Below are 24,253 nucleotides of genomic sequence, written 5' to 3'. Positions count from 1 at the left end.
TGCAAAGCATAGAGGAAATCAGAATGAATTTCTGTAATGTGGCGTTTTCCTGATTTTTTGTTGGTGTTTCTTTTGAGGTGTCGTTCCACTGGTTGCTTTTTGTTAATGCTGGAATTCAGGCCAGGCACTCTGAACATGTCTAGCTTTCTCTTGACTTACTCCTGATGTCCTTCATCACACCAACAGTTTCTCTCCTTTATTATTCTTCTGGCTGCACAGTTCATATAAAAGCCTGACAAGTGTCAGATGAGGATTTTGTCACTTGCTATCCCTTGAGAAAAACAGCAGCAGTCCAACTTAGCCCACAAAGGTGAGCCACAGATCAGTTATCCTACTGAGGACTCAAATTAGAAATTCAGTTTATTAAGTTTGTGTGGGGATGGAAATGAATGCAGTGGTACAAGCAGTAATAAAAAAGTTAACAGCCACCTTCTCAGAACTCCAGTGCAGACGGACCTGCAACAATGCATCAACTCTGCCTTGGGCTTCAGAGCTGTAACTCTCTAGTTGCACAAACAAGTTTAAAATGAGATACAGAATAGTAAAATACTGACTGGCATAATCGATGTTATAATAGAAGTAGCCAAAACAGGAGAGAGAGGACAAAAGTGGCAACTGACAGTTCCATTTATTTAAAATATATAAAAGAATATCCCATTGAGGAAAAACCACTGCTTCTAGAACTACCAGTTATGTGAAGACCAACCTGTGAACGAGGCCACTGCTTTAAGTCACAAAAAACCTGAAGTATAAAAGTAATGACATGTAGAACATGAATACTGAGTATAGCTCAGAAAACAAATAACTTGATTTTTGTATTAGCAACAGATACACATTCAGCTAGTTCAGTAAGATAAAAGCATTAAGTAAGTTCCTGTAGCACTGTTAATCTCAGTGACCCAGGGCACCAAAAATAGGTCAGTTTGCAATGCTTTCATTTACTTACATGTGTTACATGCTCTAGGTCCTAATTTTTCTTTGAAGCTTTTGCTGGGGGCACATCAGATGTCTTGGGCACAACACACCAAAGTGAAGCAGTCCATTTTTTCCCAAACAGCAGCTGATGGGTCTGGAGGGGCCTCTGGAGGTCACCCTGTCCAAGCCCCTGCTCAGGCAGGGCCCCCTACAGCAGCTGCCCTGTACCTGGACAGACGGGGAGCAGTGCTCTGCAGCCCTTCTGCTCAGCTCCCTGCTAATTAGCAGCCTGTGCTAATCAGTACCCTTTGAGAGAGATCAGCTGCCTAGAACAGTCTTGCCCCTTAACTGGGAGTTGTTAATTGCCTTCCAACGTGCTGAGAAACAAACCTGTTCCTCCTCTGATGGAAGCACAGCTTCATCCTTTAAGTACTGCAGACTGCATATCCTGCAGCCATTGCTGTGGATAAACTTTAACTTCTTCACTTGCCTGTGCCTCACCCCTAATTACAAAACCACTTCACTATCAAAAGCCTGTAAAATCTTTCAGCTATTCAAATTAACAGTTAAATAAATGCCCTGGTTCATAATGCATGAGAAAAGTGAGTTCCATTCCACCTGTTATAACCTACATGGGGTCTGTATTATTGCAAAAGATAGGAGAGACCAGATCCTCACCTTGGCAGATCAGGCACAGTAAATAAAAACATACTTCAATCCTTTTTGCAGTCTTCTAAGAGGAGGTTCTGATGTTGTCTGCAGAGCCTTTAGTCTTGGTTATACACCCTGAGTTACAAGCGCAGCGTGTGCCAATGCGGCTTGAAGGGGGTGTCCTAAGAAATGCTCTTTTTGAGAAAGATTGTGCTAAACGACCCACACAAGATTATGCCTTGTGAAAATTGCGAAAATGAAATGCAGGTTAACATTTTGGGCTTCTGCTCTCTCAATGAGCCATGCCCAGAAGAGCTAAAAGCAGAACAAGCTTCAGCAGCACATGGATTTGGTGTGGCATGTTATCTGTTGAGTGTTTCCCTTTTGTGATGCAGATGAAAATTCAAGGTGTAAGCTTTCTGAACAGAACCTCTGCCAAAGAACCAGCTTTTCTTTGAAACTTCCTATGTACAGTCAGCTGTTTTAAACGTTTAACTTATTCCTTCAAACGCTGAATGCGTGTTTCTCCCATCACTGTCAGTGAGGAGCTCACCTCATTCCCACCTTTCTCTTCCTCCACTCTGGCACAGTATCTTGCTAATTAAACAAAGAAATGCACATAAGGAGGCTGCTTGGGCTGCTGCTGTTGATATTCCCATGGGCAAAAATTGCTGCTGGACCTTCAGGCTGAGAAACCAAAGCAGTGAAGCGTTGTCACCAAGGCATTGACTGCAGCACAGGATGCGTGAAGCGAGCTGGCCGTGCTAATGACGCAGGGAAAGCTCAGCCAAAGCTCAGAGCTGAATATGCGTACACATCTGCAAGGAGAAATGGAAACCTCCATTACACAGGCCCAGCCCTGGTTCTCAGGTCTTTGCTCACCACACAGCGTGACCAAGTTCTGCCCCAATCACGCCTGATTCACATCTTAGGATTCAGCTGCTCACTTTATTTCTTTTTCTGAAGCACACCCTGCAAGGATGACATTGCTCTGTTAACAGGCAGTACCTCACCAGCACTGGCAGGGCAGCACTTCCAAACTGCACTCCTGCTCAAGGCCCTGCCTGCACAGACCCCACCAGAGGCACTACAGGGACACTCCTTCCTCCCTTCCCATCTTCCCTCCACCTGCAAGGCACACACAGGAAGCTTTGCTCTCCTGTTCTTCACCCCTCTCCCTGCAGACATGTGGGAAAAAAAACTGCTGGCAGTCCTGGTCTAACTCTGGATCCCCAGCTTTTCCTGTGCTTGTGTTCTCAAGCGTTTGCTTGAGTGTCAGAGGTATGTCTGAAGGGGGAAGGAAAAGGGGAAAAGCGAGCTGTGTCTCACCCCCTGCTCCAGGCTGGCCCGTGATACGTACCACAGTATCGATCTCCGCGGGCCCCACCATCCGAGACACCTCATCAAACTCCTCGGGAGACATGGGGAGTAGGTTTTCTGGAGACTGCAGCCTGGAAGGGTGGCTGATGGAGAAAAGCAGGCATTAACTGCACTAAAGAAATGAGGCACAGCTGGGCTACCCTGTCTGCCTCCAAGGCCTGAAGGGCCACTAACCAGGCCTCTTTTGTGAGGAAGCGCAGGCTTTGCAAAGCCAGCCTATCTTTGAATGCAAACTCACACTAAAGAAGTCCAACAAGTCTTTGAGAACGTGCTTTTCATGAAATTACTTGCCAATACAACTCCCTGCAAGTTCCTAGGGTTTTTGCCTAAAAATGGCGTTTTGAACACAGCACTGCATGTGTTGTGATCAGATTCTCAAAGACTTGACAAGGGGACCTACAGCTCAAATAGTATGAAGAAACATGAACTACAGATAAAATCTTATGATCAGTTCTTAAAAATCCAGCATTTTTGTGAGCACTTACACTTCAGATACAGAGATCAACTCAGTCTTGATGTAGCCGTTTCCCTTGGGACCATCCAAATCCATTGGCTCTGGTGCTTCAAGGAGAGAAAAAAACCTTGTGGTTTGGTTTTTTTTCAGCAAGTTTACGTCACATTCTCAGCTTTATGGTACAAAAAATACAGCCTATGACCCAGATAACGTGCACGTCTCTCTGTCATGCATTTTAGAGCACTGTGGTTAATTTATTCCATTTTTAGTCAGCTTTTCCTGTTCTCCTATAGAAAATGGCAAAGAAACCCCTCCCATAACCAGTCATGGTTGGGGCTGTTAGTGGAAATCTCCACTTCTGGAACGGCTCACGCGACAGCTGAGCTGGAGGGCCAGCAACAATGAGGGGTTTCAGTTTTTGGTCTGATTAGGTCCCATGTTGTGCCTGTTTCAAACCAGACCTTTTCTTAACCTATAAACACGGGATGGACAGGCTGCCGAGGCGTTCAGGCCAACTGCTCCCTTTCTTTCCATGCCACGGGAATCGTACAGTGCCCCAGCAGCTCAGGAACAGCCAGACAAGCTAAAAGGTAGGAGCCCCACACAGCACTCACCCTCCTTAGGCCTGGAGTAGTACTTGCCAAAGGCATTGTCTTTGGGGATATTGGGGTACAGGAACCGCAGTGGGTTCTCGGGAATGTTTTCGGCTGCCATCACTTTGTAATTGCGGATGATGTCGGGGAAGGTCACGGCAGAGAGCTCCTTCTTGGTGTAGGGTTCCACCGAGTGGAACTGCAGCTCTGCAGAGGAGAGAAGCAGCAGCTCTTAATGCTGGATTCAAAGCCTTTTTCTGAAAGTGGCCAGGAAAGCTGCAGCCACTTCCACAAATTCAGAGTTCACATGAGCAAAAGCCTTGCCTGGATGACGCCTACAGTGCTGCAGGAAGTATTTAATGCCTGTCAAAGGCAGCATAATTGTTCTGTGGGGTAGGGAGGCATGGGGGGGATAGCACACAGCCACGGCTCTTGGTGTGTTTTGCGTTCAGAATGATTGGTGTGACTTGTCCATGGAAATTAACTGCAGTATTTCATTAAGTAGTTTAGGTTGTGGTGCCTTTTTAACCTTCTTCCAAATTATGTAATTCAAACTCTGCTGCCTATTAGGAAGTTTGATCCAAATACACCAGTTGAGGCTTTTATGAATCATCAAAAGAAACAGACATATAAGCCTTTCTGAATGCTCCAGATACTGTCAACCTTTTGCTTAACTTTTGGATGTGTCAGGTATGAGGGCAGCAAAGGGAAAGAAGTCACCCAAGTACATTCAGAAGTTTCTCTTGCACCTGCTGCTGGTTTTGGGCTCATTAAAGTGAAGTGTCAACAGCTGCCCCATGCTAGCAGGTGGGGCTGTGTAATGAGGGTGATAATGGGAGAGCCCTGACGGGGTACAAGAGAGGTTTTAACTTTTTGTGATGCTGCTAGGTTTTCCTAAGGAGGATGAGAGACTAGTCTGGCTCACTCAAGAAGCAACCTCTTCATTGATCCTTTTGGACAAGGGGAGGAAGGAGAACTACTTGGAAAATTAGGTGAGTCTGTAATTTGCCTGGGGGGAGTGTGGGAAGGAAGGAAGGAGGAAAAGCTGCTTTTGGGCTTGGAAGGAGATGTGGGTGTGTATGTACCAAAGGCTGGGAGAGAGCCTAAGGAGGCAGGGAAGACAGTCCAGACAGTTTTTCCTACCCAACTTCCAGGCCAGAAGCAGGACTTGGGAAGTGCTACTTGTCCTAGCTGAAACCTTGATCAATTCATTGTGTGGTTTGAGTTACCCCAAGTATGGTGTGTCCCTGCTATTGCTTGTACCCTGCTGCTGCCAGGGGTGTTGTGCTGCTCCTCAGGGTGGAGGAGAAGGGCAAGCAGATCAACAAAGGCTCACTGTTGCTGACTTACCGTTCTGAGACTCCTCTACCCAGGTAAATGTGATTGCTCCCTCCCTGCTGCTTTCACTGAATCTCAGTAGAAATGTTCCTGGGCTCTGGTCCTTCAGCAGAGCACGCTCTCTCTCTTTGCTGATGAAGCCCACAATGCAGCTGTAATGTTGAAAAGAAAATGCTGAGTTACTCCCCAGCATACAACCTCAGCTGTGCTAGGCTAGCTGGGAAAACTAAAAAGCTTTCCTCACTTGCAAGAGCTGAAGTCCTAGTGAAAAACTCACAGAAGGCTTTGTCCTGTGAACAGCTGGCAGCAGGACTGACTGGCTGCACTCAGGTGGTGATTCATGCCTCTGGCAGCCCTGAATCACCACAGCTTCCCTCAGCACTCTCACTTCAGCCTAGGGGCTTATAAAAGCCAAGTTCTTTCTGAACTTGGAACAAAAAAGATTGTCCATTTTGCTGTCAAAGCTGTGCTGTGGGAGCAGAAGTGAAGTTACATGTGTGTAACAGGGTCAGATCCCAGCTAGCAGTTAGCTTTAACTTCAAAAGTATGCTAAGGAACAGCTGTTTCTCCTTTTTGGCTGATGAAACAAGCTTTGCTAGCTGCCAGATTACATTCTTACAGGTGTGGGGTTTGCTTTGGGCCTTGAGCATGTTTTCTACAGGAACTGTTACGCTTTTGTGACTTTTTCACTGCGCTCAGCAAATGTTACTGCATGGACAAAGAGGCTGGTGTGGTAATTTTAAGAGATTGATTGATCTGGACAGGTACTGGGGAAGGAGTTGTTCAGTACTAGGGTACAACTCTGGCCAAGCTCTAGCTGCTAGGTTTTGATTGGTTTGTATCTTGACTCTGTGTTTGGGTTTTTTTGTTTGTTTGTTTTTTGGGTTTTGTTGTTGTTGTTGTTTTTTTGTTTTTGTTTTCCCCAAGGTTTTCTCTGCTTCTTATGCCTCTAAATACTCCATCAATAATGATCTTTTGAGTACTGTGACTGTCTTTGTGTGCATTAAGTTAGGGAAAGTGGGTTTTGCACAAAAAAACCCTGAACAATCATGATTTTGCTTAGAATTTCAGATGCTGTAAGCTGCCTTATTTTATGGGTCTGGGGTGTGATTGGTGAGTTTTGTGCTATGTTGGGTATAAATGCCATGCTTTAGGTAACAACAGTGTTCAGTAGTCAATATCCTGTGTAAAAGGGAAGTCTTCTGCCTTCCTGTTGCTCAAGAATGAAGAAAGGCAAGTGTTCCTGAGGTTGTATTGCTTGCCCTTTTGTATACAAGGGGAGTCCCTGCCATTCAAGCCTGTACCAAATCCACGTGGAATCCCAATCCCACTCTGCTTCAGTAATGGCAACAAATATTCCCACTGCACCCGCAGCAAAGAAAGGGGGAGGTGTGGGGCAGGGGAAAAAAGGCTTGGACTGCACAGGGCTTTGACAGAACTCTTCTGAGGCTGGGGGGTAAAAATGTGAAGCCCACTGCTGAATGTAGCAAGGCAAAGCAATCCTTCTGCTGTAGATCCTGCACAAGTGTGGGATATGAGGATGTCCCACTGTGGGTGTGCTGTTTGAAGAGGTTACTTAACGTGGTTTAAGCTAAAACGCAGGATTGTGACTTTAGATAAGCCTAGTTTGGGCAGAATTACTTCTGAAGTCGGAAATCCCAGAATGAAAAGTTTATTAAACCAGTATTAAAGGGCAAATGGAACTGTGTTCTCATCTGGCAGAGTCCCTCTACTTTGTAATACTTTTAAAACCAGTGAAGACTGCCGGCTCCTGGGCCCACCGTGCAAGCACAGGCATTCCCAGTCTGGCTGCTGCCACCTCCAGGCAGCTCACAGTCACTCTCTTCGGGCAGGGAGTTTGGGTTTTGGGTTTTTAAAATGGATATCACTACCACTTACACTTTCTTGTACTTCAGTTTTTCTTGGCTGTGTTCTAGGATGTGGAAACTTAAAATGGGAGCAGAGGCAAAACAAAATCTAATCTAACATTCAAAGCCCTGCTCTGTGACTTAAATGGGATGACTTTGGTCATCTGATGTTCTTGCTTTTGGCAGTTTTCTCATCAGAGGATTCCTCATGAACAGAATTCATTTGCTTCAGATTTTTCCGGTTTCAAGATCCAACCTCCCAGCCTGAGGGTGCAACTGCCTAAAAGTAAGGTCTGAGGCAATGACCACATCTTTTGATACACTCAGGTCTTACCCATCATTCCAGAGACACAGGAGATGTTTCTTAATAAGCTCCAGGATTCCCTCAATCCACAGCCAAAAGGGGAAATTTTTATCATTTATATTTTCCTGAAATTCAGAACATGGAAAGGCAGGGATGGGAGGAGGGGAGAACAGGGATAATGAGACTGGAGTTTTGTTGAGCAGAGAGGAAAGCAGCATTTCTATCCTGCCACTGTCTAACTGTTCTTGTGTTTTCCTCCCTTTTTCTTTTTCCCCATGCTTCCTGTATTCTCTTATGACTCTTTGTGTCTCTCCATTCCAGAAGGACAGGAACTATTGTAATGAAGCATATACTGAATCTTAATGCAAGAGTATCTTAAGTATGAGGAAAATGCATTTCTGAGCCTCCAGTACCCACAAATGTGTGATCCATCACCTCTCACATGCAACAACAGTGGTCGAAGAGCAGATAAAAGGCTCTTGTTCCTGCCTGGGTGCTATCCCTCCCGGAGCTGTTGGAAATGCAAACCCATGCCATTGGGGGTTTTGACTGGGCTGGCTAGCAGAAGACCTTAGAGATATCTTCTGTTGAGACCTGGATCTCAATGTCTCATGAGGCATCCCTATCAATGAATTTGAGTGCTTGTAGGTCACCAGAGCCTTGCTCTTCCCCTGGAGTCTGCTCCTGCTTGCTGTGATCTATTTATCTATACCAGCTTAGGGTCTAAAGCTGGAAAAAATGTGAAGAGTCCTCCTGTCTTGCTTTAGCCAGGGTTGTGAAATTCCATGAAGTGGCTTTCCGTCATCATGCTGACCCTCCTGGCCACCCCGTGTTAATCCTCACCCTGACGCAGTCTCCCCTGGTCTGGGAAATGTCCTTCTCTAAGATACAGAAGAATTGCTCATCTTGCTGGTTGTTTTGCTTACATTTTCTGTAACAGCCAAAATGAAGAACTATTCTATTTAATAGCAGCTGCATTAATAATATGGGAGATGCCGTGTTTGAAAGATGCATTTTTTTTTTCCCTATGGAGTTTACATGGATCAACAAACAGTTTCAAAATCTACTCCTTGCCATTGCAAGCTCTTTTTTCCTCCTGCTGCTACTTTAACCTCACCAGCAAAACCTCCCATGACCATATAAAGTATAATTAGGGGATGCTACTAGAAAAGTAGACACCTTGGGGGGGAAAAACAAATAAAAAACCCCCACAATAAAGTAAGATGAGCTCCCTCTTCCATCCCAGTTTTAAAAACTGTGTCCATACCTTGCAGAATCTTGTCCAAGGAATAAGGCCATCCTGAGATCCTCCGTTTGTTGGCCCTGAACACAATAAATACGACTTCAGTCATGTTTCATAAGTTACTTAATAAGGCTAAAAGTATTTAGAGAACCAAGTTCTGAGTGTTTATTTGGAAGTCAGCTGCTGGACTAAGAAAGACAAGGAAGGGCAGGCTGCTGTGCTTTCACAGCTACTGCAGGGGACGTTGCAAAGTTCCCCTCTGGGAGTTTTTAGGATAATCAAACCTGTGTGAGCAGCCCTGGGATGGGAACCAATCCATCCTGACACTTTCTGTGCTGTGCTGCACCAAACACTTGCCAGCTGCAAAATGCTTCCAGGAAGGAAACTGAATCCCTGCACAGTTCTTGCCAGCACAACGAGAAGACTACAGCCCACAAGCTCCTCTGCAGGCTCAGCAGACCCTGCAGCATCTCTCTGAGATAAAGAACTTTCTTACCTTGACTCTGGTGACTTGCAGGCTTTTGTCCCAGAAACTCTTGACTCCTAGGTCTACCCCAACCACAGACCCATCTTTATTCCTGTTGCAATTGTTTCCCTCAGGCTTCTTTTTATAACCAGTGTTTCATAACCATACCCAAACCACAAAGAAAAGTCATATGCTGGGCCTACAGTAGCTGGAGCTTTGCAGACCCTGACTGTAGTCAGAGCCAAATTCTTCCCATTAACAATCATGCTGTGGTTTCCAATAAATATGCTTTTCTCTGTTATTTTTCTAAAAATAAACTGGGTTAGGGAGCTTGTTACTGATAATGCTGCTGTTAAGAGATCAAGATTCTGTCAACTTTCACACTGCAAAAACAGCAGCCAGGTTGTACCCTGGCACCCTGCTTGTTCTGTCTCCTTGCACTGAGGAATCCTGAATTCACAGTGTTCAGCAACCAGGATTTTTTTCAGCTGGGTGATATTTATATCTATAGAGATGAGATTTAAGTAGCAACCCTAGCAGAGTTCAACAAAATCCCTCTAGTTCTGAAATGCAAATTTGCCACAGAAATACATCACTGGTCTCTTTATGTTGGTTTAATTTAAAAAAAAAAATTCTCCTTGTAGAAATTTGAAAAGTAATCTAATAAATTAACAGCTTTTTGTCAGATCTTATGTCTTGGGTGAATTAGAGAGTGGAATGCTGTATTTGCCACCTAGACACACTAATCTCAAATACCTTTAAATGCAGTTTTTTCCTGAAGCTTAAGGTTGGTGAAATACACTGAATCAACAGTATTTTTCATCTAGAATCTACTGTGCAAAATCAGTAGCAGTTTCAAGTGCCCCACCTATTCAGGCAAACTGCAAGGAGTTTGGAAACAAAACACATCCATGGCTGATGAGGCTTTTATTAAGGACACCCATGTGGAAGATAATTCAGTTTCATATCCTTTAGCAGTTTTGTAGTGTTTGCATGCTGATACTGCAACTGTGTTTATGCAGAGTGAATCCCCACTGTAGCTGGGGGCATGCATGAAGTTAAAATGGATGGAGGTGGATTGAAAAACAAAACCCAAGGGATGCCAAGAAACATCCACTTCAAAGACTTGACTAAATGTGTTACTTCAAAAGGCAGAATTAGGCCCAGTCTGTGTTGCTCTAATGCATAAAACTCCCAAGTTAGAACTGCAGATTTTTTTCATGACACGATCTCATTTACAAACTCTGTCATACTGAAAAGTGGAAAATGCAAAAAAGTTATATTGTAGAAGGGGAAAAGCTGTGAGAGGAAAGGAAAACTTAAAATGGGTTGCAGGAAAAGGTGCAGAACTAGCTACAATTCAAACAGGCTGTCTGTGATGAAAGCAGACCTTACCAAGGAGCTTTTCTCCCAGCATGCTCAGCTGATCTGCATTAAGTCCCCTCTTTGTTACAGAAGAAAACTGCCAGCTCAGAACGTCAGAAAGCTTGGACCACGTTGCACAAGGCGGATTCAGAAAGAAGGACAGGTTCTAGAATGGAAGAGAAAAATCCAAGCTATGGTTAACAAACATTAATTTTGGAATGCCACTTAAATTTTTGTATTGCCAAAACAAAGTCCAGATTTAGGAATGGATGTCAGCTTGAGATGACTCTGCAGAAGCAGGCAGAGTTCTTCCAGGCACTCTTTACCAGGAAAAGCAATCTCTGGGGCTCTGGGTATGTCTTCTCCCAGCAGGCAGAACTGCTGGATTACTCAAGTGCACCATAATTGAGTTCTTGAATGTTCATTGGGCTTCTCCCTGTGTACTGTATATCCTGAATACATGTATACTGCCTTTATGTGGGTTTTAAACATTGCTCTGTTTAGGTCAGGGAAGTCACTGCCCCTCTCTACACCTGAAACTCATTCAGTCATCTGCAGAGCTAAAATCCGCTTGCAAACAATGCTTGAAAATTAGACATAGTACCTGATAAAATGTATTTTTTTTCTTGCAAATACCTTGGGATCAGTCGACAGCATGTTGAACCACAAGATAGAAGCCCATCCACTGGGTAGCTGGCTCACATTTGAGATCACAACAATGGGAAGGGATGTGGTCTGCAAGGGGCACAAAAGGAAACATGTCAGGCTACCCTGCACTGTTGCCACAAGCCCTCCTTAGATTATCCACAAACCCACTTCTGTTTTAATTCCCTGCTTGCATAATCTTGACTTTTTCAATAGAAGTTTGTATGTAGGGGAGAAAGCATGATGAAATACTGGAAAGACTTGGGGATTTTTTTCTAATAAAGACTTTGATTTAGTGACAGTAGAGTTCACAGCAGACTGCTTCTGAAATAAATGTAAACTGATAACCAACTCTGTGATTTTAGCCCTCTAGGTATCAGACACTTTGCAAAGCACATCTATTCTTATTTACCCAGAGATAAGCCAGAATTCTCTCTCTGTGTCTATACGGAGTTGTTGTCAAGTGTCATATTCCCACAATTTGAAGCAACTGAAAGAACTTGATATCCCAGTACTTAACTTTTTTCTCTCTTATTTTTTTTTTAAGATTGTCAGCAGGAGTGACACACAGGAACTGAAGTCCATCTATTTGATCTAAGACTTACCTCTAGGTCTATTACCAAACCAGGCTGGCACAGCTGTGTCTCAAAACTCAGAGAGTGAAGCTCTTCCGTTACAATGAGAGGACCCTTCAAAAAAAAAGAAAACTCTTCAGGGCCTGAAAATTCCTAGAGTGAAGTAATAGGGCTTTACCATGGGGAAAACCCTTTTTTGCCCATGGTCACATGTTTTAGACCTCAGTAAGAGCTTACAGGTCAAAGTGACAGTGCTGACTTCCTAAAACTGCCTTTCCAGGCATGTTTTTGGGGTTTTTTTTGTGGCTACTACCTATAAGCCATAGAAAAATCTGTGCTTGCCAGGAAGCCCTGTGAAAGGCAGATGCCAGTGTGGGAGAGTCCCTCACACCATTCTGGCAGTAGTTCTCTTTGCAGAGTCTTCCTACAGGGATCACTTTGTAGACACACTGAACTCCTCCCCAGTCATCTCTCATCCCACGTGTCTTCACGAGTCTGAGCAGAGAGCATTGTCTCAAATGAATGCCTTGTTAGTATTATGCTGAAACTTTAGAAAGGAAAGCTTAGTGCTGCTTACCTCATTTGTTCTGCTCCCTGCGTTTTTCTGTTCTTTCAGTTGCTGCAAACAAACAAAAAACTTGTCACTCGTTTATGGCAGCCATGAATGGAAGAGGGAGAGGAGGTCTGCATGCTCCACTTGCTCAACTGTATGCAAGCCTGCTGCACTAGTGTCTGATTCTATTTGGTTCTAAGCTGTGGGAGCCAAAGGATTAAACTGTAGGTAACTACTACCCTTTTATAAACTGTTCATCTGTGAAAAAAGATATTGCATGGTTATGATGCAATGCCTTTATGCAAGAGGCCTTTAAAGGACAGAAGCAGTATGAAATCAGGATCAGATGGAATATTGGTTTATCAAAGTACCCCTCTGAATCAGATGATAAACTCAAGGCAGTCTCAGTTCTGGACAATGAAGGTAGAGTTCCATGGTCCCTGGTTCTGGACTTGCATTTTTCCTTTCCTGTTGTAGTGATGGAACCAGTCTGTTCCCTCACAATCTGCAGACCACAAATGCTGTAGCGTCTGCCAAAGGCACTGACTTCCTTGCAGCTCTGCACTCTTTGACAATTTTCATCTTCCAGACTCAAAGCTCTTTAAAGTATTCCAGACTTCCCTACCTAGGGATCTTCCTCTGAAAGGCCCACACCAGCCTTTCTAGGCTTTTTTAACTTCCTTCTCCAAAGAACCCATTGCAGCATAAGCTGTATGGCAGCAAATACTCTTGTTTGCATTCCTGTCTCTTTTTCAGTGACAAGCAATCACATTTTGATTGAAACAGGCAAAATATTTTAAAAAAAACCAAAACAGAATAAAGAAAAAGGAGAGACGATCACAGTTCCTCTTTATACAAAAATGAATGTCTTTAATAACAAAAGCAGTTAGTTTCCTTCCTACCATGCTCTATTACAAAAATTAAGTGCCTGTATTAGTAATAGAAAGAAAAAAACAACTCCCTACCAAGTGCCTGAATTCTGCTGCTAGACTTCCATTAGTAGATTCTTCCATGTTCATTACTTTTGTGTTTGTTCCCAAAATATTAAATTTCCTGAACCTATACAAAGAGACAGAGAAGATGTAATTAAGTCTCACATTCATTGAAAGAACCTAAAGTTAATATATCAAACTCTGATGCCACATACCCTTTGACTGAGTTCTTCTCATTTACGTCTCTGTCAAAGAAAAAAAAAAGACAAAACAATCTTTTAAAGATTCTGCCAAAGAGAAAATGTGCATGTTTTAGTAGCTGACAGAGCTGATTGAGAACAGGTAAAATGCTTTTGTGAAATTCCTGGGCAAAAGATGAGGCAATTGGTTCAAGAAGTCAAAATAAATGTGCTACACAGCCTGTGTTTTACTAGGCTTGATATTGCTATTGCTATGGGGGCAATCATAAGAACTTTATAATCAAAAGAAGAACTTTCTTTAACTATATAGACTTTAATTCTTGCTCTGAGGAAAAAAATATAGTTCTGCCACTCTAAATCTGCTTTTAAACTCGTTGACTAAATTGCTGCATCACTTGAATTAGTTTTCCCAGCACTTGGGATTTTACTCTATTCTATCTAGTGCACTTCTCAAAGACTCACCTCCCACTGCCACACAATAAATTCCTTTTTGCTTTTTTACTATTCTGTGCAAGTTTCTGGACCCTAGAGCCATTTCAAGTGAACAAAATTGCTTGGCTGGGAAGACAAACCCACTTGCTTTCTTGAAAGCACAGTCCCTGCCATTATTTAGGACAGCCTGTCACATTTCTTCCCCTGCCCTTGAAGTAAGTGCAAAACTTGCCTGAACTGCTTCCAAAATACAAAAGATTGGTATTGCTCTGTTTCAACTGATGCGATTTTTTCTCTGATTGGGAACATGACCTATGTTACAGGTAGGCAGATTATACCCCTAATTCAAAGGCAGCTTGAGGATAACTATATTCCTTACTCTACACTATCCAAAAAGTAAGGGATTCTAGAGATGTGACTGAATTACGTGCCTAGAAATGGTGGAGTCCAATTCTACACTGTCACCTCATGCTAATCCAGGTGAAACACCCCAGCAGAGTGGATGTTGCCCAGCTGCTGCCCCATGTCTGATTTTAGTGAGCTCTCCTCTGTGGAGCTGATGGTGAGAGGCTAAGGCCATCTGCACTTTGTGACATGTCTCTGGTGGCAGAGAAAGATTGAGAGCAAGGGAATGGGTAAGGAAAAGGGAAGGGTGTACCTGCTGCTGCAGAGAACCAGCCTGCTGCTGGCCTACTCAACTTAAAATATGACTGCTCTCGGGTTTCTGAGTGTGGGGTCTTTACCATTACATAAAAGGGATGAAACGAATGCAACATACTTATCAAATAAAACTTTCACTTTCAAGTTGTAGTTCAGTTCCTGCAGTTTCACCAGCAATCTGGAAAGAGAAGTTTGGGTTTTTTTAATGTCAGTTATTGAAAAATATGGGTTCTCGTCTATTGTGTTGTTTACCACAGATATTTAAACACACTTGGGGCCACATGCAGGCTCCAAGCTTTCTCCATACCAGACAGCATTTAGAGATAAAAACTAAATGGGCAAATGAGTTACTCTTTAGCATGACAAAGTGCTCTGCACATCTTCTTGCTGTTTGGTTGTGTTTGTTACGTGCTCGGTACACCCCACTGCTAGGAAAGGGTAAAAGCTGAGTGTGAGCTGGGCTCTGCCAGAAGAAAGCCCCTGCCCATGGCACTTCCCTCCTGGCCTCAGCCCTTGGGCTGCAGGGCACGCTGTGCAGTCCTCTTGGCTGCAGGAAGCCAGTGACAGGAAAGCCTTACCGCAAAACAGGAACAGGGAAAACATACCTCAGCTTCACGGTAAACTGCACTCCTGTCTTCAGGACTAGTGGCCTCTGAGGATGGGTTGGCATGCAAGGCTGCCTCTCCACCACAAAGGAGCTATGGGAAGAACAGATTAAAGGCACTACGATTTATCCGTGTTGTTCTTACATAAGAAACCATGTAAAAGTGGATTTTAAAAGAATGTTGATTTACCATTAATACTATACACTTTATTCACTCAGTTTCAATCTACACAGAGGTGTGTGTGAATTATTTCCTTTCAATTGTTTCAATGGGGCTAGAAATAGTGATTTCATAAGTGTTGGCTTTTCTGCAATGCACTGATGGCTTGAGAAGGGGGATTGCTACATCACACTTCGCCGAAATCAAACAGCAAGGAAGCACTGTGCTGTAATGAGCAAGGTGCAAGTGAGGAGTTGCTTTGGTTGCCATTCCCAGGGCTTCTCGAATTCTTACAGTGACAGTGCTGTGTAACAACACATGCCCAAGGGATGGATACACTAGCAGGGGATTTGATGAGGGCCAGCTAACTCAAGGAAACAAACTTCTGGGGCTAACTCGTTTTGATACACCCCAATTTTTTTTTTTTTTTTTTTTTTTTTTTGGTCCTACTTACAGAATAGGACTGATCTTATGTGAGGCAACCATCAGCTACAGTAACTTGTATCATAAAGGTGGTAGAGAGGCAGGGCTGGCCTCTCTGTGCTGGAGGCAAAGATGATGTGTCCAGTGACAAAGGACTGGAGAATCTAGTACGTATCTATTTTAGGCACAGTTTGATGCAGATTGTTTCTTGCCTCTCTTCACCTGAACTTTACAGGGCTGAAGCTTGAAGTGAGAAGTGGACTAATAGACTGGGAGTTGGACTCTGTAATCAATGTGTACTGCAGCAAAGCTCCTGCAATAGCGACTGAGCACAAACCCTTTCCACAGGCTGTGGAAATCCTGGATGGGATAAATCTCAGAAACAGTAATTCAGTTTAATGCTTAACAAACTTAGGAAAACCTTGGAAAATTAAAAGATAGTATGCAGGAAACACTGAGGAGAACAGTAGGGAAAGGTGCTCTTAATCTATTTCTTCATGGTAACATCAGAAGATCTTTATGGCCTATTACCTTTGGATGAGTTGTTGGAAAAGTTTGTGTGTTAGGTCCTGCAGAAATTGTTTCTTTTTTGTGATGGGATCAGGGTCGTAGGTAAACTTCTGTTCCAGTTCCTCAAGCTTCTTGAGCTGCTGACGAACTTGCTGTAGACTTTCAGCAACAATGGTGAACCTACAATTGACACGATCTAATTACTTTTAGCACGTTTTTATACTGTACCAATGCAGAGGCACCAGCCAGGTGACTGTCCCTGAGGATGTGGCAGTGCCTGGAGTATGCTTTGTGCTCAGTGGAAATGTGGCGAGGTAAAAAACTGAATGCAGTTATGCTAAGACAGAAAGAAAAGGGATAATATAAATAATCAGTATATTTCCTAGATGTGGTGTTCCTTCATAACATGGTTTAAATGTGGTCTTACAAGAGACTTACCAGTTCTGCAGCTGGTCGAGGCAGGCGTTGGGTGGGCCACCAATGCATGCTGTCTGTTGCCTGTGCTTCCACTCCACCAGCTCATCGTTAATAAGGGCACCCTGTGTGCGCTCTGTGCGCTGCAGCAGCTGCGCTATCTTATTCACCACCTCCTGTAGAGAATGTGAGATTACCTTGCTTATTAGAAATGCTTCATACAGGAGAACTAAGCACAGTTTTAGCTAGTGCTCATCTGTTTTGCAAAACTCAGCAAAGAGCTCAGTTCAACTGACATATTAAAAAAACCTTTCCTACTGCTAATTTATGTCAACTCAATGAAAATGAACATGTGCTTAAGATGAAGAGCTGCTGACTTCTGAAAGAAAACTTGAACATTACCTTTCTCTTGCAGTCAAGTGATAAAAACATGTGCTGGAGGTTCAGCTGTTCTTTCTTGTATTCCTCCTGAGACATACTATTGGACTCGTGTTCTGTAAAATAAGTCCAAATTGTGAATGTGAGGCTGAAGGAGTGCTCAAGGACGGCTGGGGGAAATGCTGAGGCAGGAAGGGGACAAATACAAAAAGCAAGAATGTGGCTCAGTACCTCCTGAACATGTCCCTATTCTGAGGGATAGTCAGCTCTGCCAAGTTCTGTTGGAAACTAAAGCTTTTTCTAGAACAAAGAATTCGATGACAGAGACAGAGCTGTACACTGAAACCAGTGTGGACTCTGCATGACGCCCTTGGTACACAAGAGCCTACAAAACCTAAAGCTGGTTTGGCACTTGTGAAACATCACTAATTAAGCTGAATGGTCACAGAACCTACGGGGTTTGCTACTTCTAGTGGCAAGGGGATGTAAAGGGCAAAGGAATGCTGTGTTAACAAAGAGGCTCTCTTACTTGGAACATAAGACAGATAACAGAAATTTAGGTTTCCGTGTGAAGCAGAGTTAATCAACAAGGGACATTACCAGTAGGTTTGGTTGTGTATCATTAGGCTCAGTGCCTGGATATAAAGAGCAGTTTACTCTTGACAAACTATGTACAATAGGGGATGCCCTTGAAAAATGACTCACCTCTGTTCTGCAGGGTTTTACATTTGAAGTCATATTCATCTTGCATATCCTCCAATGTCTTGATGTCCTGCTCCACTTCCTGTAATGCACAAGTGAGAGTGGCCACAATTATTTAATATTTTCAAGTAATGCAAGACTTCACCTGATTAGGAACTGCCTGGTATGAGCTCTGACAGACATGAAGTCCAGTTTTGTAGCAATGCTTTTTCCTGGAACTCCCTAACAGGAAATATTCCTGAATTTCATCACCCTCTATTCACCCTTCCTCCTTCTCAATTAACTGAAATCTGTTTATTATAAAGTATGGAAATGCCCTTGTGGTCAATGCCCATGTAAGTTCACAGAGTTCAGGAGAGCCTAGGCTACAGTGGAAAAACTTGGAACGGCACATAACATTTTCAAATTCTTACATATTATTTGGAGAAAAAGCTTTCTCTTGTGATTGTATTTACTAAGACAAACATCTATATGCTAAAAAAGTACATCTTCTAGTTAGCAACAAACTGGTTAGTTGTGATTTGAGAGGTTCTTTTTCCTCAGTTGTTAGTATTTCTGATGGTTAAAATGTTTTTGTGGCTAAAGTTTAGGCACAAGGTACTTCCTATGCTCAGGCAATCCCTGGTTTATAGACTTGAAAACCCCTACCTTACTTTTATTTGTCATTTTATCAAGTCTAATTTTCGACATCTGCAAATCAACAAACACTACTGAGAAAAGTTATATTATACTTACTGTAACACTGCTTTTCACAGCCCTAACTTCGGCATCAAGCTCCTTCTGTTTGTCCGGCATCCCAGTCGCAGTGTTCTGTACACTCCCTACTTCCATCTGAGGGAAGAAGCAGAACAAGTCAAAACAGAGTGACACATAACTTTTTTCATTAATGTAAATTAGTGCCATTTGTTGACAAACAACCTGAGGAAGCATGGCTTGTTCTGATGAATCACACTAAAATTCTGTAGTATAAAGAAGTCAAATTCAGGTAAATTTGAAAGAAAAAAAATATTTATTTTGGTAAACTGCCAAAGGTCCCCCATCATGGATTGAAGTCAGTGGTGGAAGTGATGGCCAAGCGGGACTGGGCTTTGAACAACCCAGTCTAGAGGGAGGTAGATGATCTCTAAAGTCCTTCCCAATCCAAACCATTCTGTAAGTCCCTTTCCCTTTTTGGTGACCCACATTTATTACATACTGGAAAGGCAGGAGCAAGTGCTTTATGTCACGTGCCAGGAGTGAATAGCTGCGCTGCAGCTCCAGGGGCTCTGTCAGAGTCACACTCCCAGAGCAGCTGCTTTGGACACTGTTGCAAAGGGCCCCTTGTTGAAAGCCCGTGCCCAAGCGCTCCTCCCACGCTGCACATTCAAAGCCTTGCTATAAACTGAGGTATTTCAGTATTGGAGATTAACGTGCTCACTCAGTCATCATTTCTGCATAAGTGGATTACAGCTATCTATACATTTTGCATGCTTTTCCCACCTGTGGAACTTTTATTGCAAAACAGCTCTTGCAAAGGAAAAAAACCACAAAGGTGAGAAGCTAGAGAACAGGTGACGAAGGAGAAGATGGCTTTACCTATAATTCAGAAGAAAGAAAAAGGCTTCACTAAAACGCCCCAAAACACCACCAAAAATAGAACGAAATACTTGGAAACAACTGGGAAGGAGAATGATGCATCACTTCCCAGAGACAGTCCAAAGAAGCATGCTCAGCATGCTCAGTAAAGCGTAAATTGAGGAGTAAAATGCAGAAGAACAAACCTAAAATCTTGTTGGATATATGAGTTAAGCACTAATTATTAAAATAAAATCCAATTAGATAATTGGATTTTATTTTAATAATTAGTGCTTAACTCATACTACAGAAGCATTAAAACAACCAGCATAGCTTTTACATCACTCAAGGAATAAAGATCATTTCCTGGCCATTTATCCTCCAAATGTTTCATTCAGCAGAAAAAAAGCCATGCTGTCCAGCTGGTACATATCAGTGCTCACTCTTCTCTTTTTTAAGGAACTTCTTACTGGGCAGAGAGAGGATATCCTGTTTCCCCTGCCAGTCTTCATCCACCTCCCTTGTCCCAATTAATAGGAAAGGGAAGATACAACTGCAGCAGATATTTCAAGACTCTTACCTCACTGGATGCCTGGGCAGAGTTCAGTATTTTCCTCTCTTCTTTCAGACAATTGTGGATGATCATTGCCATGTGTATTGGGTCTTCTTGGAAGTTATCCTAGCATTAGAGACACGGTCTATTGTTAAAGTCCATACACATAATTTCTTGTCCTTCAGTAACTTGCAGACTGGCAAGAGAAATTAGGGAATGACCCATGTGTGAGCCTCAGGGAACGCACTGCTCATGGCCTGCTCCGGGATTACAGGGTGTGGCGGCCACAACCAGCTCCGAGAGCCAGTTTCCATTGTAGTTCATTGGCATACAAAGAGACAGGACTGGACAAAACAATGGGAAAGGATCAGAGACATTACTGGGAGATGTGGGATACTACCCTGCAGTCCTAGAGAGAGCTCATCCCTCAAGAGCCACCCTCCCACACCTTGGTATAGCTGCTGGTTTAACACACAGACCAGGCTGGATGCAAATTCAACCTTGTTGTTCTACCTGCACACAAAACTGAAATGTGCCGTGGCTACTGCGCTGCTCTGCTCAGGATGTTGCTACCCCGGGGGGCTTTCTTTTTCCTAGAGTTCTCAAACTATGTAACTGTGCTGATAATTAAACTGCAACTTTCCACCTGTAGCCAATCAAAACAAAAATGGAGCAACACTTGAATTCTGGCTTTTAAATCCGCACTCTCGTACACCCTCTGCGAAAATCCTCACAGCAGGGTAGGGGTAGTTGCTTAGAGACATCCAACTGCACTGAAGCAAATGTATATAGAATGCAGGCGTACCTGAAGATTACGTTTGCTTTTCCTTATGTTGTGCTGCAGCAAAAAGTTGTTTTCTATCAAGAATCTACTAAATTGATCATCAAGCTGCGACAGCAGGTCATGGAATAACAGTGTAGCAAATGATACATTGTTGGCCGCGTGTTCCCTAGAATCATTTAAAGCATGCTTGGGTTAAATATACTTGCAACACAAGAGCCAAGAAACACATACAGGTGTACTTGATTTTTAATCCCCAGCTCCAATTGTAGACTATGCAAGCACTGAGAATTACCTTCAAATGTAAACCAGTTTCATTCTCTTAACTTTTTTACTTTCCTTGAAATGCTGTTTCTCTTTTATTCTTGCTACATTCTGTTCAAATTCATTCACTTATTCTATGCACATCAGGAACCTAAAAGTGACCCTGATGCATGTGCGTGTTGCACCACTCCTCAAAGACAAGACACTCCACAGAATGTCTGCCAGAAGTTCAGTCTTGGAGGAGTGAGAGACTGATGCTACCAAGACAGTAACCAACTGTTCTTAAAACAGCCGCTTTTGTTCTAGACCACTGAGAGGATTATGAGCAAAGACACTTACTCCAGGTATCAGAACCCTCTAGAAAGCCCTGAGGAGGGGCAGGAACATAGGCTGGAGCACCCACACAGCTGCTGAAGCATCCCACCAGCAAAGAATCTCCTAGCAGCTTGCTTCCCCAGCATCATTCTGCTGCTGCCTGTGGGCAGCACGTCTGAGGGCACTGCTTATCATAACCCAAAACCTAATTAATTTCTGGGCTTACCAGTCCTGGTTTTCCAGCCACTGTGCCAGGTACTGCCTGATCTCCATTGGAAAGCTGTCATCATAGAGCTGGTGAACTTGCTCCAGATGCTTGGAATCGAGTTGCTGTAGCTGATACCACTGAGTCATTCTGAGGATGGGGTGAAAAAAAAACCAAACCTGTGTAAATATTTAAGTAGTATTTGGATTGAAGAGGTGAAAAATAACTAATCTTGAAGTTTTTGTGAACGCTGACGAAAGTGGAGGATGTGCTGATTTTGGCTGGGATAAAGTTTATTTTGCTCACAATAGCTAGTACGGGGCTGTTTTGGATTTGTGCAGGAAACAGTGTTGGTAACACAGGGCAGTTTTTGTTGCAGCTGAGCAGAGCTTACACAGCATCAAGGCCCTTTCTGCTCCTCACTCCCCCCCACCAGTGAGGAGGCTGGGGGGGTGCACAAGGAGCTGGGAGGGGACACAGCTGGGCAGCTGACCAAAGGGACATTCCACACCACGTGGCATCGAGCTCATAGAGCTGGGGGAAGGAGGAGGAGGAAAGGGAGACATTTTGCATGATGGTGTTTGCCTCCCCAACGCACTCTTAGGTGTGATGGAGCCTGGCTTCCTGGGATGGCGCAACACCCACCTTTCGCTTTGCTTGTGTACGTGGCTTTGCTTTACCTGATAAACTGTCTTTATCTCAGCCCATAATGTTCCTCGCTTTTACCCTTCTGATTCTCTCCCCATCCCACCATGTGGGGAGGACTGGCTGTGTGGTGCTTTCTTTTTTTCCTTTTCCTCTGAACCCATTTTCATGGCATTTAGGGTGCTGCTAGTGTTACTGCTCTCTTGCTTAGCAGAGATATGGGAATGAGGAACTGTGTGTTTGATACCTGTACTCTGCAAAACTGAGATCCTGAACGTGGAGTATCACCTTTTGTTTGTGCAGATGTATTCCTCATCACCAGAAGTGTGAGTGAAAAATTAGAGACCCCTTTAAGTGCCCATTTTCAGTTGCTATTCGTGTCCACACTTGCCTGTTCTGGAAATGGACTACATGTCAAGTCACTTTAAATGGAGAAATACTGGAAAGAAGTTCTTTCTCAGTGTTTTAGTTCTCATGATTGTATTTTCAGGCTAAATTCAAATAACCTGTACAGCAAATAAAGGGTGATTAAACGAACTAAGACTGTACAGAACGGCTTCTCTCAGTCCCAACGCTTTTGTGAGAGTGGCTTTAGCTCTGAAGTATGGTCTCTAGAAGCAGATCACTCAGCCTTCTAAGCTGCAGGTTAGCACCTTGTAGTGGAAATGGCATGTAAAGGTATTCCAAGGAACAGCCCAGGCTGAGAATACGGGTGATGAGATGCAAATCCACTCACATAATTGTTTCTTAATGGCTGACTATAAGACCCATCCAAAAGAACCCGGCAGCATCAGGGTGAAGGACTATATTCGACGGCCCTTCCTTTCATTTTTATATGCCAGTGCCCTCAGCTGATGAGTGGAGTGTGCTAGGTATGAGAAGAAAAGGAGTTAAAACTGTTTAAAGTGAGGGCTGTGAGGTTCTTGACGTGTGTGCTCTTCAGATTACAGCTAACACAGTGGTTGAGTGTGCTGTAGCATTCCCAAAGATTCCACGACCTCCCTGGGCAGCACAGTTCCAGTGCTCTGCCACCCTCAACATAAAGTTCTTCCTCGTGTTGAGGTGGAACTTGCTGTGTTTTAGTTTGTGGCCATTGCTCCTCGTCCTGTTGCTGGGTACCACTGACAAGAGTCTGGCACCATCCTCTTGGCACCCGCCTTTGAGTTATTTATATGAATTAATGAGATCCCCTCTCAGTCGTCTCTGCTCCAGACTAAACAGGCCCAGCTCCCGCAACCTCTCCTTGTGAGAGAGTGCTCCAGAACCCTCAGCATCTTTGTGACCTCTCCTGGACCCTCTCCAGTAGCTCCTCTTGTTTTCTGTACCGAGGAGCCCAAACCTGGACACAGCACTCCAGATGCGCCTCACTAGGGCTGAGCAGAGGTGGCTGATCACCCCTCTCGATATGCTGGCCACCCGAAGCACCCCAGGACTCCTTTCCTGGCCCTTCTCTACCTCCTTTCCTGCCATTCCCGGGGGATCGCGGCCGATGCACGCGGCGGGGTTCGGGAGCAAAGGGCGCGGGCAGCCGCGCCTGCCCTCGGCCGGCCCCTGCCCGCGTTCCCCCCGCTCCCGGCCGGCTCAGCCCCGCGGGAGGGAGCACCGCACCTGTTCAGCAGAGGCTGCCCAGCGATGCTGGAGGCACAGGATCAGCGGGATCAGCGTCAGCGCCGTGCGAGGACAGGGGTTCGCTTCGAGCGCTCCCCGGGCAGGGCAGATCTGGAGAGGCGTCGGGGAGACTGAGCTGTGGAGAAGGAGCCAAGAGCTGGACTTGGAAGCGGACGCAACAGGCGACAGAAGAGCAGGGGTGTCCCAGGAATGAAGACCGCTAGGAGACACCTCCTGTTTTCCCAGGTGCAAAGACACCAAAGCGCAAAGCTCGGTGGGTGTCCCGCGGGCAGGGGCAGTCTGAGGAAGCGACAGCTTTAGTTACAGCGGGCATTCATCCCGCCAGCCCCCGAGGTGCGGGCTGTGCCCCGCAGTGCCGCTCCCGGCGCCGTCCCCCGGCCCCTCACGCCCGCTCCCCTCACCTCGGGTCCGGCTCGGCTCCGCCGCGGTGCCGGCTGCGCTCGCGGAGCCGCGCGCCCAAGTGCGCATGCGCGGGGGGCGGGCCGGGGGCGTTCCCGGGCGGTGGCCGCGTCACGTGACTTCTGGGAAAGGCGGCGGGGCCG

The 24,253-nt window shown here is 44.5% G+C and overlaps 1 protein-coding gene and 1 long non-coding RNA gene across 4 annotated transcripts; one reads left to right on the top strand and one right to left on the bottom strand.

Moving 5' to 3' along the window:
- Nucleotides 1-342: 342 nt before the first annotated feature.
- STAT1 (signal transducer and activator of transcription 1) lies at nucleotides 343-24,175 on the bottom strand. Of its 3 annotated transcripts, none has more exons than XM_040070518.1 (25): nucleotides 24,113-24,175; nucleotides 23,691-23,990; nucleotides 21,459-21,587; nucleotides 20,678-20,822; nucleotides 19,900-19,998; nucleotides 18,501-18,596; nucleotides 17,769-17,847; nucleotides 17,088-17,179; nucleotides 16,710-16,861; nucleotides 16,293-16,451; nucleotides 15,180-15,272; nucleotides 14,693-14,752; nucleotides 13,498-13,527; nucleotides 13,316-13,409; nucleotides 12,375-12,416; nucleotides 11,828-11,911; nucleotides 11,214-11,312; nucleotides 10,608-10,743; nucleotides 8,771-8,826; nucleotides 7,534-7,628; nucleotides 5,344-5,483; nucleotides 4,015-4,200; nucleotides 3,432-3,507; nucleotides 2,927-3,029; nucleotides 343-2,384 (listed from the first exon to the last, which is right to left on the bottom strand). In XM_040070518.1, the coding sequence occupies exons 3-25, from the start codon at nucleotides 21,584-21,586 to the stop codon at nucleotides 2,361-2,363; spliced, it is 2,268 nt and encodes a 755-aa protein (XP_039926452.1). In that variant the 5' UTR covers nucleotide 21,587; nucleotides 23,691-23,990; nucleotides 24,113-24,175; the 3' UTR covers nucleotides 343-2,360. The 3 variants fall into 3 exon arrangements, with proteins under 3 accessions (XP_039926452.1, XP_039926454.1, XP_039926453.1); XM_040070520.1 differs by having other exon boundaries at nucleotides 23,691-23,826; XM_040070519.2 differs by lacking the exon at nucleotides 24,113-24,175 and having other exon boundaries at nucleotides 23,691-24,075.
- Nucleotides 4,793-9,417, top strand: LOC120755501 (uncharacterized). The gene is made up of 3 exons (XR_005701798.1): nucleotides 4,793-4,985; nucleotides 7,386-7,485; nucleotides 7,825-9,417. It is a non-coding gene; the product is annotated as an uncharacterized LOC120755501 (long non-coding RNA).
- Nucleotides 24,176-24,253: the final 78 nt, after the last annotated feature.

Source organism: Hirundo rustica, chromosome 7 (assembly GCF_015227805.2).
Source record: "Hirundo rustica isolate bHirRus1 chromosome 7, bHirRus1.pri.v3, whole genome shotgun sequence".
Taxonomy (NCBI): Eukaryota; Metazoa; Chordata; class Aves; order Passeriformes; family Hirundinidae; genus Hirundo; species Hirundo rustica.
Note: the sequence above shows the minus strand (reverse complement) of the source record. Positions and strands in the feature narration are given on the sequence as shown.

Coding starts and splice junctions, on each gene's coding strand:
- STAT1 (XM_040070518.1), bottom strand. CDS start 21,586: ATGACTCAGTGGTATCAGCTACAGCAACTCGATTCCAAGCATCTGGAG. Junction 7,629..8,770: donor CTTGGACAAGATTCTGCAAG/GTATGGACACAG, acceptor TCTGAATTTCAG/GAAAATATAAATGATAAAAA. Junction 3,508..4,014: donor CTACTCCAGGCCTAAGGAGG/GTGAGTGCTGTG, acceptor CTCTCCTTGAAG/CACCAGAGCCAATGGATTTG.